Source organism: Acanthochromis polyacanthus, chromosome 21, assembly GCF_021347895.1.
Source record: "Acanthochromis polyacanthus isolate Apoly-LR-REF ecotype Palm Island chromosome 21, KAUST_Apoly_ChrSc, whole genome shotgun sequence".
Lineage (NCBI taxonomy): Eukaryota > Metazoa > Chordata > Actinopteri > Pomacentridae > Acanthochromis > Acanthochromis polyacanthus.
The window spans coordinates 16,925,313-16,942,602 of NC_067133.1; the positions used below are offsets into that span (position 1 = coordinate 16,925,313).

General features: G+C 41.2%; 1 protein-coding gene across 1 annotated transcript in view; it reads left to right on the forward strand.

Annotated features, from left to right (window-relative positions):
* micall2a (mical-like 2a) overlaps positions 1–17,290 on the forward strand; it is a 90,454-nt gene that overhangs the window by 19,279 nt on the left and 53,885 nt on the right. The window contains exon 17 of the mRNA XM_051941379.1: positions 12,849–12,914. Within this exon, the coding sequence (XP_051797339.1) occupies positions 12,849–12,871 (23 nt within the window). The 3' untranslated portion in view covers positions 12,872–12,914. The remainder of the gene's footprint in view (positions 1–12,848; positions 12,915–17,290) is intronic.

A 17,290-nucleotide genomic window follows, 5' to 3' on the forward strand; every position in this document is an offset into this window, starting at 1 on the left:
AATTAAGCAATTAGCTTATTTCAGCTCTGTGGTCAGGCTCTTACTAATCTATGGCATTGTGAGCGCAGATCTGGCAAAAACCGAGAGGCTTGTGTGTGTCAGTGTCTCCCATCCCGTCTGACAAAGGATCATGTTTGAAGCCATCCTTCCCCTTCAGCAGAAAAGGCACAAGACTTGTCTGTGTTCGCTAATGCTCACGTTTCTCATGCAAATCCTCCGGAATTGAAAGGTTTATTTATTGTCTAGTTAAGATATTGAGACATTTATGTAGTGTTGTTGGAGTGTTTGCTCTCTGCATTCGGAGCTGTGTTAACACACATGAAATCCCTGACAGATTAGTTTGATAGCATTAAAGCCATCATGAATGTTGGTGGCTTTTGCACCACGTGGCTTCGCAGCAGGCTTCTGGTGAGGGGTGAAGTTAGGCAGCGTGACAGTGGAGCGGTAAATATATCGCCGGTGTAATTTTTAGTGAAACTAACTTTTTTGTGAGCCAGTTTGTAGAACTGTTACTGTGAGCCATAATAGCTTCACTGACTATATTATAAAATAGGGGTTGATGTTTGAGATTTTTCCGTTATCCAGATTGAAACAAACTATGTCTTTAACTGCAATTTAAAGGCACATTGTTCAATTCTGTGAGTTTTATAGTTTGTACACAAATTCGAACAAGAAAAGCACTCGGAGAGCGTAGTACTCTGCCAAGGTTTCTCGGTCGTCGTATAATTTCTTATGGATGAAATCTTAAATAAAAATTACGTTGCACTGAAGCACAGGAGTGTGTTGTGCATGTGTACATTATGTACGGATACCGAATCGCGTAACCTAAATATGTAACAGCGGGAATTGATGGGACTCGGAAACACCCACAATTTAATCAGTTGTTCCTTGTATCATTTCGGACGTATAAGTCCCAGTAAGTTAACCCTTACAAGGCCATGTTTCTGGAGAAGTACAGATACTAAAACCACCTAATCCATAAAAATATCGATCAAGTCTTGCGAGGTTGCATTTTCGTAGACTTTCGCCATATTAAATTTCGGCCGGTATGCGGCCCAGATAAGAGCTTCGTAATTGCATCTTCGTTATAATGGCTCATACGGCTTTATCGTTTGAAATAAGCAAATTTAGGGCCAATGTTTATATCGACTTAAACATACGGGTGTGTGCATTTTTTAATGTTAATTAGCAATCATAAACAAGTCACACGTGTTGAGCCGAGAATGTTCGGTTTCGGCTGTGTGTGAGTATACTCGGTCCCGGCTTTTAAGGGTTTAGTCCGCAGCAGTCGATTTATAGAAGGATCGCAATCATGTGATCATCAGCAGGCAGCTGATGATCAGTGTTCACTTGTTTTCATAGTTACAGTGATGTTTTGCCACTATCTCGCAATGATACAGAAATCTTTAACAAATCCGTGGATCCAGACTATAAGCCGCATCACTTCCAAAATCTAACCACTTGGTCCTTCTGTGGTTTTTGACCTTTCCTGAAAATGTCATCCAAATGCATTCTCCCGTTTTTTGAGTAATGTTGCTAACAGACGAACAAACAGACAAACGTACGCCGATCATCACATAACTCCACCGCATTCCTTGGCAGAGTAATTACTAGCACTTGGAGCAAATACAGATTAATATGTAAACATTTTTGTTTTGTTTGTAGGGTTATTGTGTTTGGTAATACAAATCTTGCATTCAATACATGTATACTCACACGCAAAAGAAACGTCCGATGGCTTGGTTCCTCTCAATTTGGTTTGAGCATGGCATAGTTAAACAGCAAGTGAAATGCCTATGATCTTGAATGAAATTTATACCCACTGAAGGTGTCGATAAATCGTGCATATTCAATTGCACGTGCAAAGTGTGAATCATGTCCACATCATCAATGCATTGGTGTATTGCGACGATTCGTTTTCCGTTTTCAGTTTTCACACCAACCTTACAAAACGCAACAGAAAATGTTAAGAACACACCATGCACCACAAAGTACCAAATGTAATTTTGTTTTGGGAAACCAAATTTAATTTTTCATCGGGTAAAAGAAACTTGCGTTTCTTTTGCGTGTGAGTATACTTAACACAATATTATTCATTCTGTGCTGCCGATTTATACAAATCTTTGCTGAAGTTCCAGTCTGCAGAAAGTTGCACATAACTCATTTCTGTTTCAGTGCCTTTGCAATGACAGATTTTTGGCCTTTCAACAGCAACATAAACAAAAATTTAGCTTCGTTCGCAACCAGCAGAAACAGAATATTTGTTTAGATTTGTGTCATCTTTGTGAAAGTAAATCAGATCTTTTTTAGCTCTGTTTTTGGTCTCCACCAGTATCTGAAATATTTAAAACAACTGGCTCATGTGTTTGTAGGTTGTTGACAGTGTTAGTATGAGCGTGGTTCAATGTTAAACGTATTGATTCTAGCAGTGTTGAGGCTTGTAAATAGGAGTTGTAGTTGATTTCTAGCCCTTAAAACTCTAATCCCCTACCTAACCCTACACACTTCAAAACAACATGTCTTTCTAACTATAAAAGTAACATCCGCTCTTCACGACTGCCATGTGAGCTGCGGAATGAATGATAATTTTGTCATTTGCTATAGTTAAAAGGTTGTGTTGCTCTAGGAGTGTAGTATATTTTTAAACTGTAGTATGCTAATAGCGTTTTGATGAGAGAAATCTGAGTGAGAAGTGTACCTAATTGAAGGAAAAGGCTTGAAATGCATTGTTAACGGGTCAGAGAGACACCACTTACGGTCATGATGATGATATGCAAGGTGTGGAAATGCATTTCCAATCTCCCTGGCTTGAGCCCATCAGTTTCCATTCAGAAGTGTGTGCACTTGTTCATTAAGCTTATGCATATCATCAACTGGTGCACTCATTCTATCAGGCAGATATGGCAGGGATAAAACGATGTGAAGGATGGAAATTCAAACAACCATTCTCATTTGCAAAGGTCATTAAAGCCTGGCATACATTAGAAAATCTGCTAATTATGAAATGGCTTAACTCCACATTCAGTGGGATTATGTCTGCTCATTTAGAATATGTTGATCCCCTCCCTTACTCGCCACAAGACAGTTGATGTATGGGACTTGTGGCACAGAACTAATGTTCCCAGTGCTTGTCGGTCATCTTAACCGACTGTAAGAAGTCCATAAAAGTGGCCGTCTTGCACTGAATGAGTATCGACGCCACAGGACGGGTTTTAGAGCTGCTGGGAAAATTTGTGATGATATTTGGCTCAGCCGCTCGTCAGTTTTATTTTAAATTAAAGCCTTTTTAGACAAATAGTGATGATGATTAAAACCTTTAAGCTGCCTCTACCATCAGTTTTTCTACCTGCGACATGAAGTCGAGTGCAGAGTTTTCAATCGTCAGTCTAAATACAGAGTAACACACAGTAATGAGCAGTTCTAATCTGCTTTTTGAAAATCAAAAACAAGCACCGCGAGGCAAGTCGGAGAATCAAAAAATGCAACTTTTACGAGACTTTGTATGTAATGTGTCAATCTCCAGTAAGAATTAGTTACTTAGTTTCCAGAAAATGATGCCAAAAAAGAAATAATAAGGAAAGTACACACATTTGATTATCATGAATTTCAAAATAAGATCACAGACAGTGCAACCAGCACCTTAATTGCCCCCAGTTTAAGTCATGTTAGTGAAGATAGATTGCATTAAAAAATATATGGACATGATACTTTGTAGTTACAGTCTGGCACCTCACCCTTCTGAGCTCAGTGTCAATTGGTAGTTTACAGAAGTATTCCTTAAAATATATTAGATTTACATAAAAAGCTTTTCAAAGCTTGTTACTAAAAAGACATGTACATTTGCATGACTCCAAAAATCAAGTTTAGTTGAAATAAGATGATTTTGTTTGTCTTTTTAAGCTAAATGTAAGTATTCTCTGCAGTTTATATATTATTGTATATGTTCAAATAATCAGGTTATCAGTTTTTCATTTGTCATATATGTGAAAGGTGATTGTTTACTTTCTTTTTATTATGGCGGAAACTTCACGGTCACATCACATTTCAACTGGCACAAGATACGTGCACAAAGCAATCTGCATGTAATTAAACTATCTTCTAAAGAAGCTGATATTTACAGAAACTTTTCATCCTATACATTGATTGTATAACGAATACATTTTTTTCCCCAAAAGTAAGGATTTACTTCTTTGTTGCCCAATATTTCATTAGGATGTAATTCTGCAAGTGTCAAACACATTTTCTATCCTTTATCTCTGACTTGCATAGGAAGTAGTTCAATCTCTGAACTACTGACAGTGTAATTCACAGTTAACCTCAGAACTTACCTCTAATAATGCTTGTTATGATCCTGTAATTGACTGAAGATCCTCCCGGAGAATTTACTTTAGAAGATCGTGCATGACTTGGATGCACTTTTTGTCACAGGCTGCACCTTCCAAAATAGCCTCCACATTGCAGGCCTTGTTGAATCAAATCACTATGAATTTGGTCTGTTTAATAATCCAATTGCCAATTAAGACAGGCGGCACTGCTTAGATCTATAAAAGGTTAATAAGCCTCAGCTGCAGTGTGTTTCTCTTGGGTAAATGTCACTTAGACATAGGCCACCATGGGTCAAGATCTCCCTCCAGATCTAAATTTAATCACATAGCATTGCCTGGCCCCGTCCTCACCCTCATTAGTCCTTGGCTTGTGCAGGAGTATGATCTGCCCTGTTTTAGCCCTGGCACTCTCCTTCCAGCCCCCGATCCTGACCCGAGCAGCATCCTCACGGACGCTAAACTCAAAGCAGAGATCGAGTCGAACAGCTCAGTAGATCTTCCAGTAGATTTGCATGACGTGTGGGTCTGCAGGAGTGTCTTACACCAGAGAGGGGGGTGGGGGGATGCTATGAAATGTGCCCGTACCATCATATGGTGCGATCTGTTGGCTGAGCTGTCACCTGATGCAGGCCTGTGCCACCTGTCGGCCTGCCCCAGATAATGGCAGAATGACCAGAGTGATTCAAGCAGCCGTCTCATCTTAATTATCTCCTCAGAGTTTAATTAACTAGCTCATCTATTGGCCAAAAGGAAGAGAAAAAAAAAAGCAGTCTTGAATCACTTCACCGAGACAGAACGGATCATCATAAGATTATTGTTTTGTTTAAAGCCGCTCAAACGCATGAGGTGCATCATGACGAATAAATCCTGAGAGGCTGCGTATGATTAGAATGGATACATTTCCATATTGTTTGTGGGAGTACCGGAGGGAAGGCGCTGTCATACGCTCCGTATGAGTGTTATGAATGTGTCCCTTATTTTAATACTGTATGCTGAAAAGATGTCATGGTGTAAGGAGTCCATATGGAACAGAATGCAAAATCATTTAGTTCTGAATGTTAATACGAATTACGCACAAAATGGGTAATAATTCTTCTGCCCTACAGAAATGATTAGCATAATTCTGATAAATAGGCAGATGGCAGAATGTGTGAATTGAGGTAGATTTATCTTAATTAATATCTTGAACCTACTTGGAGAAAGGTAAATGGCTCCACCGGGGCCAGAGATGTTCCTCTGTCTTGTGTGTGTATCTTTCTCATGGCCTGACATGTAGTAGTGGCCTGAGGATATTAAGTTGCTCTCCAGGTATGCATCAAACCCAGGCAGCCTGCTGATAATGAACATATACCCCGGCAAGCAAGCAAGCAAAGACACACGCACACACACACACATATGCACACACACCCTCCACTTTTACAGCACACAAAAAAAACACTTTAACCATTTTTTTTTTTGCCTTCTCTCAGCTGCAACCAGCTATATGTGGCTAACATTCATCATCATTTCCCTGCGACCACATTATTGTGAGCTTAAATTTCTTGCTTTATTGCCGGTGTCAAATAAAGTGTGAATTTCTTTTACTCATCACAAATTAAGGCAATTAAAATGTTAATTATTACAAGTAGAAAAGGGACAAAGGAATTCAAATAAATTGATGTATTGACGTTTTTTAATTAATTCATTCGGGTTCCTACTGTGTTGGATAATTATGCTTAAGTGTTTAATTACATATTTTGATGGGATCCTCAATTACTCTGGCTTAATAAAATATCATTAGCCTGTCTCTCAGGTTCTAAGCTGTGGAGACGTACAGTATTAGTTGGTGTATTTAAATAAAATATTACATTACAGGCTGGTTGGGATATGTGGCAGGTCTCCAGTCCTCAATCTCCACTAAATCTCTGTTAACCTGGAAGCCACTCCTCACATCAAAGTTTGACACGGCGGCAAACAAACAATGTTAAATTTACATATTAATTAGTGTCAGGCTATCAGCACGGGTGATGAATTCAGATGTGTGGCCCTTTTGCTGTGGCCCTTCACTGAAGCTTTGCAGCGATCCACAGCCACAGTGCCGCCTTGCGGGAGGCTCAGCGCTCAGCCCGGCAGAACAATGAGAAATTACCTCGACCTAAAGGCCAACAGAACCCTCCCCACCGCAGACGTGATAGGTTTTATTACTTGGCGAGTGTAAATATTCAATATCCTTTCACTGACTGTGTGTCTTACAAATCAATTTGCAGTGTCACAACATCAACTGCAAAATATGCAAAGCGCAGATAAGTACCTAGTTGTCACCCATCCAGTGTTGCTCAGTCAACCTCCTCTGTCAGGAAGCACATAAGGAACGATAGCTGCCATCTGGTTGCTGTATGAAATTATCTTGTTTAAATCCTCTAAAGGTTATTGCAGTTATGCAAGTGATCCGTCACTTTTCCAGCTCAGTGTTACAGAGCGCTGAACACATTTTCGCTCTGTATTCTGTAGGCTTTACCACTTCAACATCTATTTTTTTTCTCCTTTTCATGTGTTTTACATCTTCTTGCAAGGAACAAGGATCTTTGGCAATGGCTCAGAGGCAAGATCCTATAATTAGAACACAGTTCAGTTGGTTAGCAGGTAATTTACCTTTAGGGGAGAAGTCTAATTATTGTCTTTGAAAAGCTAATTTAGCGTCAAACACTTCAGGTGTCTTTTCCCCTCTCTTCAGCAAAGGGAAAGGTGTCCTGGAGCACTGAGGGCCCGAGCCATCTCCGCTTTTGCTGCTTTCTGTTTGCACGGCTTATTCTTAAAGAAGAAATCAGCCGCAACAAAAGCAGCGTTAAACAGCTCTCTCCTTTTGTTTGGTTCGGCAGGTGTGAAGGCACCACTCCTTGACCCGCTGATAAATGCTCTTAGCAGGCAGACCTGATTTCTGGCAGATGGTGTTTGTGAGTGACACTGGTTCCCAGCAGAAGCAGGCCCAGGGAAACGATCACAGTTGAGTCTCTGTAGGGCGAACCAGCCTGGTTACCTGACGGCATATGCTCTGCTGTGGCCTACACCTGCTGAAGGATGGCGTTTACACCACGGTCCCTGGACTCCACCTCCGAAGAAGGCTGTTAATCACAGCTCACCACTCATTCGGGTGCTTTTAAAACAAGAAAATAACTGAGTGGCAGGGAGGGGGAGTTCCTTACTTGAACCCAGTGTTGTTTGTGAGTCAGATAGGAGATGACGGCTTCAGTGGGTGCATTTATTAGAGCGTTTAGGAGGCTCTGAAAGCTGTTGTTCTACAAAGGAGTAAAGAGTCTGCACATGTTTGACAGTTTGGCGACAGCGAAACGACAATATTTACTCAATTTTATATGAAATGTGATTTTTTTTAAACAAATTTTGCTGCATGGTAACACAGACAAAGCAACAAAATTAAGTCAAAAAAGGCTGCAGATGGTAGAATACATTAGATTTTCATTTGATGCTGGTACAAAACAGTAAAATGTGTTGACTTCCTGTATGCAAACTGCAAAAATTACACAATAGTACATGTTATAAAGGTATTAAGTTTAGATTTAGGCCAGCTTAACGATGGTGAATTCCAACCAAGTTTCTTGTCTAGTCTTGCCTGCTAAAGTTTATATTTCCAATTAATCATGTGACTCCAAAGACCTTCCCATTAGGTCCACCCGAAACAAATCTTCTGATGCGCATGTGATGTAAATTTCATTTTCCGGCACTAATTGGTCCATAGCATTCCAATTAGCCACCTCTTATATGTTTACATTATTTTTGAATAATAAATGCATCCAATTTATCCACGTACACATTCAAATGTAAAGCTACAACCACTTTCTTTTTCTTTCTTTTCTCTTTTTTTATTCTCCCTTTATTCCCCCACCCCACCCCACCCCCCACCCCACCCCCCCTGGCTCTGAGACTGTTTATTCCACACTGTGCTATATTCCAGCCACACCAGCAGGGACTGAAGGACAACAGTGTCCACAGCCACGGGGATCAGTAACAGGTCCGCTGCTGAAATATGTGCAAAGTGTCAATAGTCTGGAGCCCCTCTGTCCAACTGGAAGCCATTGAGCTGCTAAAATAGAACTGGTGATTAGGACGCAGTCACCCCAGTCAGTGCCAATTCAGATGTCTTAGCAACCCTGGGCACGGCAGTTTGATCTTCCTTGCTGTCATTGATTCACAAGGCTTCCAGCTGGAGCAAAGATCCCCATTGAAGCGTGAGATAGAAACCTCTCCATCTTGGCACATCTTGGCTGGCTCAATCCCCTGCAGGCCATTAGGGATAGAATATGTTGTTTTCTATTTTTTTTTCTTCCCTCTCTCCCCTCCAGAAGAAAAATACAGTCTGTCTTCATGCTATAACAGCCATTACTTAATTGTGCCGGATTTTCCGAGCAGAGTGTTGCTTTAATTAAGCAGCTAATTGCAATGTAGCTCTTGATTAGCTTTGGGGGATGGGAATGTTCAGACAGCCTGATATGTTGTGCACACTTCAGAATCATTTACAGAAATTGAAGCTAATTTCGCTCTCTGTCTATTGCTGCATTAATTTAATTTGGGCTGCTTTTAGCTCATTAACACTTCTAATTAATACGTTGACATCACTATTAAGATGTCTCTTTGAAACTGGTGTCTCCTGATAATCAGGATGGAGGAGAGGCTGACGGATGGAGTGAGGAGCTGACGGGGGGGAAAACGCAGAAAACTCTGTCAGACTGAAAGGGGAGGAAGACACCGTGCTCATTTATAAGCCCTTAATACTGTATCATAGTGGACACTAATGGGAGACTGTGGCAGGTGACTAAATTGGAAATGAAAGGAATGCTGATTGTTTTAAAATTTGATTGGGGTTACTCTGCTTGTGTGTGCATGTGTGTGTGTGTGTGCGATGCTCTGGGGAGTTGGGGGCGGAGGTGCGTCAGGGCCAGATGCCATACACAGCTGAAGATCACGCCTGAGTAACTGTGTGTTTGGGTTTGTCATTTTAATGAGCAGAATTTAGTGACTATGGGCTGGTAACGCAGCGTGAGAAGCCCCATTGCATTACCATCACTTTAACCAACCTCCACTGACTAGTACATATTATGTGGTGGGATTTTTGTTCATGCGGGGCTTCTAGAAATAAAAATGTCATTTTGTTTTTGGAATTAAATTCACGCATGAATTTTTGAGCCAGGGTTGTGGTAATTCTTTACGCGCTGCCAAAGTTCGCAATTTGTATCTTACCTCGAAGCATCTAAAAAAGCATAGATGCAAAATTTGCAAATTAACTGTTGTTTTAAAAATAGCTAATTCACTTATTCAGCTGCAACATTTCGGAAAATGAAAGCTGCAAAGGTGAAAACTTGCAGTGTTTCTGTTCCTCCACATGACACCCGTGCATTTGCCCCAAGCAGCATAGCACCTCCCTGATTGGCTTTCTCTCACGTTGTCTCCTATTAGGTTCCATAAGTTGAGAAATAAGCATCGATTGGGAAAGGATTCAGTTATTTGGCGGGGCGATCAATAGGGGACCTTGTTTTTCCTGTGAAGTGCTTTCTTTTGCCTGAGTATTCCTGAGGACAGGCCACACTGTAGGAAAGCCTTCTGTTTAGCACTTCATTAAAACTGCCTCTAATAGGAGCCACCGGGGAGATGCTCCCTGCATCGTGTGTAAAAGCGATCAACATCTGCATCAATTAACCCCTTCATCCCCGCGGGGCCCATTAGGAAGAGAAACACCCTTTAAAGCTGCATATGGTTTTAGCTCACAATGGAGAGTGAACAAATATAATTGCTTGTTTGCTTTTTTTTTTTTGTGAGTTTGTGTATTTCAAGAATATGTTCATGTATTTTTTTTTGTTCTTCAAATTAGACAAAGGCTATGTGTAGAATTGGAGCAGTGGTAGGAGTGACAGCAGTTACAGCTCACTGCATCTCACAGAACAATGGATGGGAACAGAAATATGTTTTTAGTTAAATTCTAAGTTTTTATATACATCTAAATGAATTCATGCTTATTATAATAATCTGAGTCTTTAACCAGCAGACAGGTTCTTTTACAGAGTCCTTCAAGGGCAGCAAAAACAACAGTATGGACACCAGAAGTCACCTTTTTGGCAAAATGCACACAGGGATCTATTCATAGCAAAATGTTTGGGGAGCTGCTGTGGTTTTAAAACAGCTCTGCATCCCAGGAAAAAGTCCTCTTTTCAGTCGCATTATGTCATATGATGATGCATACTATAAAAGTTTTTGTATACATAGCAGAATAAAATAATGTTTTACTATTCTATTACCTTTGTGGGTTGCACTGCTGCAACTCTCTGGCATTCTGAGCCGCGATATTTCATACAACAAATATTAATAGAGCAATTTCTCATTTGTAGGAAGGCGTTACGTTATAGCAGCGCACCACTTCAGTGTCGACTTCAGATGGCGCGGGACAATTTTCAGCGAGAACATTTGCTTAATGCACACGACTTGTTTAATTTTGAGTGCAATATGATATTATGTTTAAATTGGGAGCGATTCCATGATTAGATTTAGATTGAAATGTGTTTTTCCCCCTGTACTGCATAGTACATTATATGACTAAAGAGGGAACAAAAGTTTATTTTTAAATAGTGTTGGTTTTTTGGGGTTTTTTTTTGCAACAGATATGATAGAAAGAGGCGTTTCTCTCTCCTCACCTATATGCCAGGAGCGTTTATCCCTCAGTAAACAACGAACAGCTGAGCCCTGATATGTTTAACAAACCCCAAACCAAATCAGGAGTAATAAAATCACTCATTTTGGTTAATGAGTATATTAACAGCAGAGGTAGTGTTTAAGCACAAACAAGAACAACAACATTAATAATTGCAACTCTCTAGTGCCCGGCTGATGTAAGCTTTAATAATTAACAAGTCTTTGTCTTATCCCCTAGAGGCTGTATTCCTATTATCCAACTAAGTTACAAACAAGTAATTACGCTGTCACTGAATGGTCACAACTGTTTACCTCCGAATATCCCCTGGACCACATTTAATAGCTGCTTTCAATCTGCACATATCCAGCTTACCTGACAGATGCCTCCGTTAAAGGCAAGGCCGTGGCATTTCAACTTATTTATTTCACTTTTTCCTCCTCTCATTAGAGGATTAGTCCTCTTACCTCCTGTGTTTACATATTAGTGCTAATCCAATTGAGTCAACAAGGGCACTTAGTGCAGGCTATGAACTGAGTCTGAGGGACTTAAAATGGGAGGGGAGGGGATATTAATTTACTTCTTCAGATTTTAGGCTTCCAGGGAAAATAGTTTTGAACATCTGCTATGACAAATGAAGCATTGCAAGAAAGCATGCTGTCAGTAAGACGCTCAGCTGTTGGACTGAGCAGGCGGCCTGTAGAGGGAGCCCCTGGTTCTGAGTCTGTCTGTGAACTACACTGGCAATGCTTCATAATGCAAATTGCATGGTGTATATGTATTTGTGTGTGTGTGTGTGTGTTTTAAATAGCCTATGGGGAAGCATACCACAAAATGATTATATTTGATCTCTCTCTCTTTGCCTTTTTCTACAACCGAGGGGTGAGACGCGAGCAGCCCTGAGTTCAGATTTAAAACAAGTGATTAGAAAAGGAAATATGTTCAGTTAAGTTTAGCCTGGGATTTGATGTAAGAGCAACAATTTCTGGTTAATGAGGATTCGGATCCCTTGGCTCTCCCCCTTGCTTCTTCCCTCTCTCCACCATCATCTCCATAACATCAGTCATGATCTTTGACCTGAGGGCCATACCCCGTGTCAGCTGAAACTAATTAGCCTTTGATCGCTGGTGACTGCACACAACACGAGTCACACCCGAGAGGTGGGTTTTTACCACGGGATCCGTTTGCCACACTGACACAAGCGCGCAAAATACCTCGGCGTGGAGGTTAGGAACATATCCGTAGGCTGAAAAATATAGAAAAATTGGCCTTCAGGTGTCTGTGGAGTAGCACCACTCCCATTCTGAACACAGGCCGAGGTCTAATATAGAAGGATAGCCTCATACGCAGAACTCAATTAAAATGTCTTGCTCGACATCGGCTCATTATAGAGCCTGTATTTGTATAGTTGAACCATTTATCTTCCCCTAATTAGTTATAGATCAATAAAGCAATTGATTTTGCAGTATGCTCAGAGATTCAGTGGAGGAGTTAAGGCATGAAAAATGCAATACGGACCGTACAGACAGAAACATGACTCTTCAGATTTCCCTGTAGACTTTTGCACAGTCAGCCATTATGTGTGTCAAAAAAAAACCCACAACATTTTATCAATTACAGATTCTGGGGAATGATTTGCTAATGCAAACAGCGTCCTGAAATTCCAGCTTATGTGTCTGGAGAAGCAGGAAAAAAACTAATTTGCTGAATAATCTTCATTACCACCAGTGAAGGTAAATAACAGCAGTACTTGTAGATGTTGTGTTTTGTCAAAGTGTTTTTTTTTTCCCCAGGATTTCTTTCTCTTTTTTTTTTTATCATTAATCATTTGCCTGTCCTTCTTTCTCCAGGGCTCAGAGATGATGGCAGCTAATTAAGTAGTGTCTGGTGTCAAGTGTGCTAAGAGACCATGTTAGGTAAGGCGCTGTTCTCTCAAACTACCGACTTAAAACGCATTTATTCTCTTCCTCTCCGTCTTTTGTCGCCCGTTTTCTTTGAAACGTAGCAATCTGCAGCTCCTTTCCAAGTTCCCCCCCGCCGCAAAATAAAGCACGGCAAATTATACAGCAGTTCAAACACACAAAATGCTTTGGCTTTGTTCACAGTAAGCTGGCGGAAGACAAAATTTTGGCAGTGCGAGGGGACGCATCTCAAGTGTGGATGGAAAAGAATCGGAACATTGTGTCATTAAAAAAAGAAATGAATAAGCATTTTTTTTTCCTTTAAAAGTTTAGCCGGTAATGTTTATTTTGGCATTACTAAAATGACATATTGTAATGGCTTTTTTGTTTCTCAAAAAAGGTGCAGGAGTAACGTTGAGTAAAAGGGGCTTTGTGTGTGGTAGAACCAAGATGGTAAAGTAACACCCATTAAAACCTAATTTGCACCTTTAGGCAGTTCATTAATATAGTGAATGGTAAAATCACACCAATATAGTCTGTCCTCACCTAAGGGCACCATCTCTATTCATCAAAACACACACACACATTTCTCATTTTCACTAACATTAGCCACCGCTGCTGAGCTAAGGAGCTGCACTTGTGATAGAATAGACACATGTAATGTCCTGTCAGCCGCCCTGTAAGGCCGATCCAGTGTCATTATTTATCACGTGGACGCTAAACAAGGCTGGGTGTGATCTGTGTTTCGAACATCCAACATGAGTTCCTCACAGTTTCACTCCTTCTGCCGAGAGATGACATAAAGATAATAGAAATATTTATTATGTAGTCTCACCATTATTGCCATTTTATCAACATGCTGCAGGCGGATTGTAATTTTTTTTGAATGGTTTACATTATCATTTGACTTAAACATCTATTTTAGGGAGGTTATCGCTTGAGTAATTGCCAGAGGCACCAGTGATCCAATCAATCAGCGTGACTGAACTTCATACACTTCTTAACTCGCCAACGCAGCCTTTCTCCACAACGCAGGCCACACATAAACAAATATGCCTCCAACACACACACCCCGAGGCTAGGCCACAAAAGGCTGCAGTTCTGCTCCTCGCCAGCAGATGACCAATTCTCTGTCTTTCTTCCCCCCCAGCGGACTGTTCTGTCTGGGTTCTCCATGAATTTCCCTTTCTTTTCATCACTCTCTGATGTCCAGCTGCTCCTGTCAACACCTTCTTACAGCAAGCAATTCATTGCAACATACTGGCAGCTGAGACCCCCGTGATGAACTTCAATCTGCCGTTTGCAGTGGGGGCTTCACCCTGAGTCGGGCTAATCAAGGGAAACACCCCCTTCCAAGAGGGAGGGCGTCTACAGACAGATTGAGCCCAAGTTACCCCGTAATTACCCTGCCACTGCCCCTCTGCTGCAAGCTGCTGCATCTGAACCCAGTCAGCAGAGGAACAGACACTTTGGTGATTACTTTCCAATCTGTTTAACAGTGAACAACAACAACCTATGTGCTTTCCATTAAACCACAACTTTTTTTTTCCCCCCCTTTTCCCTAAAACATTTTTTAAGGGGTCAGAGCGCTAGGCATTTTGTTATGCTTCCTACGGTAACACAGTGCAAATGTCTCTTGCCTCAGGTTTCGATTATTTCCAACTTGGTACAGTCCCTGGGGGGAAGTTCTCGGGGCTTTCTGAATTTTATTAAAGCCTCTACAGCTGATTACTTGGAGTGAGGTGCACAGGTTGGCGCATTTTAGGAGTGGAGTGGAGGCCTGACAGGGTCATGTTTAACATGTCCACAGGCAATCAATTCACCTTAACCCCTCCTGGTACTCCAGCCCTCTCCACCTAAGCTGTCCTTAATAACCAGGCAATGGCGAATTACTGATAAGGCACTGGGGTCTCTGACCTATATATCCCTCCCCGTATGTATTGGAAAAATCCACCCTGAAAGAAGTGTACATTTATAATGCATGGAAGTGTCGAAATTAAACAATCGCACGTTGAATGGGTGTGAAATTCACTTTAGTTCACAGGGGGAATGTGTTTGGCTTTTTGCTGGGTGAAGAATGGATGTAAATAGGTGGAAACATGTCACATACATGCAGCACATGAAGTGAAAATCAGTACGTAAACACAGAATGGAAAACAGTGCAGGCCAGATTCTGCCTTTACTTTATGCTAAATGTCTTGCAAATAATCCGTTATTAAGAAGTGACTAAAGCTAAATGTTTCTGTCATAAAGACAGTGATTCGAAAAGCTTGTTTGCTGGACATTCATTAACTCACCCGCTAACAGGGGGTTAAAAGGCTAAGATATATTTTATTTAAAATAACAGATTTATTGTAATGCCAGAGTTGTGTCTCGCTTATTTGACTCTGGAAATTTTCCATAGCTCAGTGGTTACATTGCATTTCTCTTACATGTCAGTGACCTCTGTGTAAGTTTTTACTTAACAAGCATGCAAAGGTTCTACATTTGCCCTCATATGACAGTGACTAATTGCCCTGAGGATGCGAGCTGCTTGTTAGGCTAAGGGAGGATTCTCTTGCTCCTCAGCTGGCTAAATTCATTATTTTCAATTCACTCCACCTCATCCTATAAAGGTTAGAAACCAGATATGAAGATTTTTCCTGCCCTAATTGTATGTTGCTAATTTTCCGTGTGGACTTGTTCCCAGTTGTGTTTTTCAGCACCTCACCCGCTGTAACTGTTAGAAGGCACTTCAGTGTATAGCAGCGATTTGACAAGGCATTCATTTGTACAGTGCTGTTTATTACAGCTGAAGCATTTCTGCTAATGCTGCACTATGGAGAAGGTTTTTTTCTTTTAATGTTAAGCATAGACCCATTTTTGTGCAAAAAAAAAAAGACTGTTGGGGGATTTTTTTGCAGCTTTTGTCTTTACCATGTTACTTTACTTACAAAAGCACTTACTTACTCATGAAACTAAGTGTCTAAAGTCTCCCCTGAACTGTTTTGTTTCCAGCTGTCGTGCCTCATCCCATCTCTCCGGTCAGAGCCTTGTCGTTTCTGTTCTGTCACCGAGGTACCTGTGCAGCTGTCAGGGTCGCGCCTGTTTAGACAATTAAGAATGTTAGACGAGAGGAGGTTAGTGAATCACTGAGAACATCAATCTGGCTGGACATTGTGCTCTCGCATTACCACCCCGCTGTTTTGGTATTTATGCCCACTGTTTACACAGAGCACACAGAGGGGGTCCTCCAATCAATGCCATTATCTTTGCTAATACTCCTGGTGCAGCACACCTTAATGATCAAAATTAAGCCGTGCTGCATCACAGAGAACTTCACACATGCACAGCGGTTGGATTCAACCTCCTTTTCTTTGTGTTGTGTTGTATAACAGCTCATTCCCTGCATTTATCCTCCTTCTTCTTCTTCTTCTTCTTCTTCTTCTTCTTCTTCTTCTTCTTCTTCTTCTTCTTCTTCTTCTTCTTCTTCTTCTTCTTCTTCTTCTTCTTCTTCTTCTTCTTCTTCTTCTTCTTCTTCTTCTTCTTCTTCTTCTTCTTCTTCTTCTTCTTCTTCTTCTTCTTCTTCTTCTTCTTCTTCTTCTTCTTCTTCTTCTTCTTCTTCTTCTTCTTCTTCTTCCCCCTCCACTCTCTGCATATACGGCGTCTCAACCGCCTTCCCTTGTGTTCGGCACCATTTCACCCCACCTTCCCCCAACCTTTGCCGCCCCTTTGCCTGTCCCTGGACAGGTTTCAGCATATAAATTTGAAAATGATTTGTCCTGCCCTCTTAATAATAGATGAGAGAGCAGAGTCAGGGTCCCTTCAATAAACTCCATCCTCGCTTTAATTAGTGAACAAAAACGCCAGGCCTGCTGAGGACTCTGGCTTTGGCTCTGTGTTAGTAATTAAAACTGAAACCACCAAAAGGAGAGGAGAGGAGAAGGCTCTATTTTTAACGGGCAGGCTGTTTGGTGCCGAGTGCCCGTATAAGGCTCTGCAATAAAGAGTGATAATGAAGGTGTGAGACCTCTGGGGGCTGACTGGGCGCTCGCTACAATGGCTGCTCTCACACCAGACTGAAATACAGGGAGCAATTAGAGGAGGCAGTGCATAGACTGGCCACCAGAGATTAGTTAACACCTCAGGAGCTCCGCTTCAGGACAGGCACATGCTTGTTTTCTTTCTCTCTCTTTTGCTTTCAAGATAACGCGCCGAGGCCTTAATGACGAGATTTATTTTATTCAATTGTCAGACTGATTCAAGTGGTCTTGTTGCAGGTTGTGTTGGTATAGATGGGAGGGAAGAAGAAGAAGAAAGAGGAGGAGGGGGGAGGGGTCATTGATCTTTTTTTAAGATTTGTACTTTTCCTTTTAAATTATTCAAAATCTCTCACTGTCACCAGCTCTTTT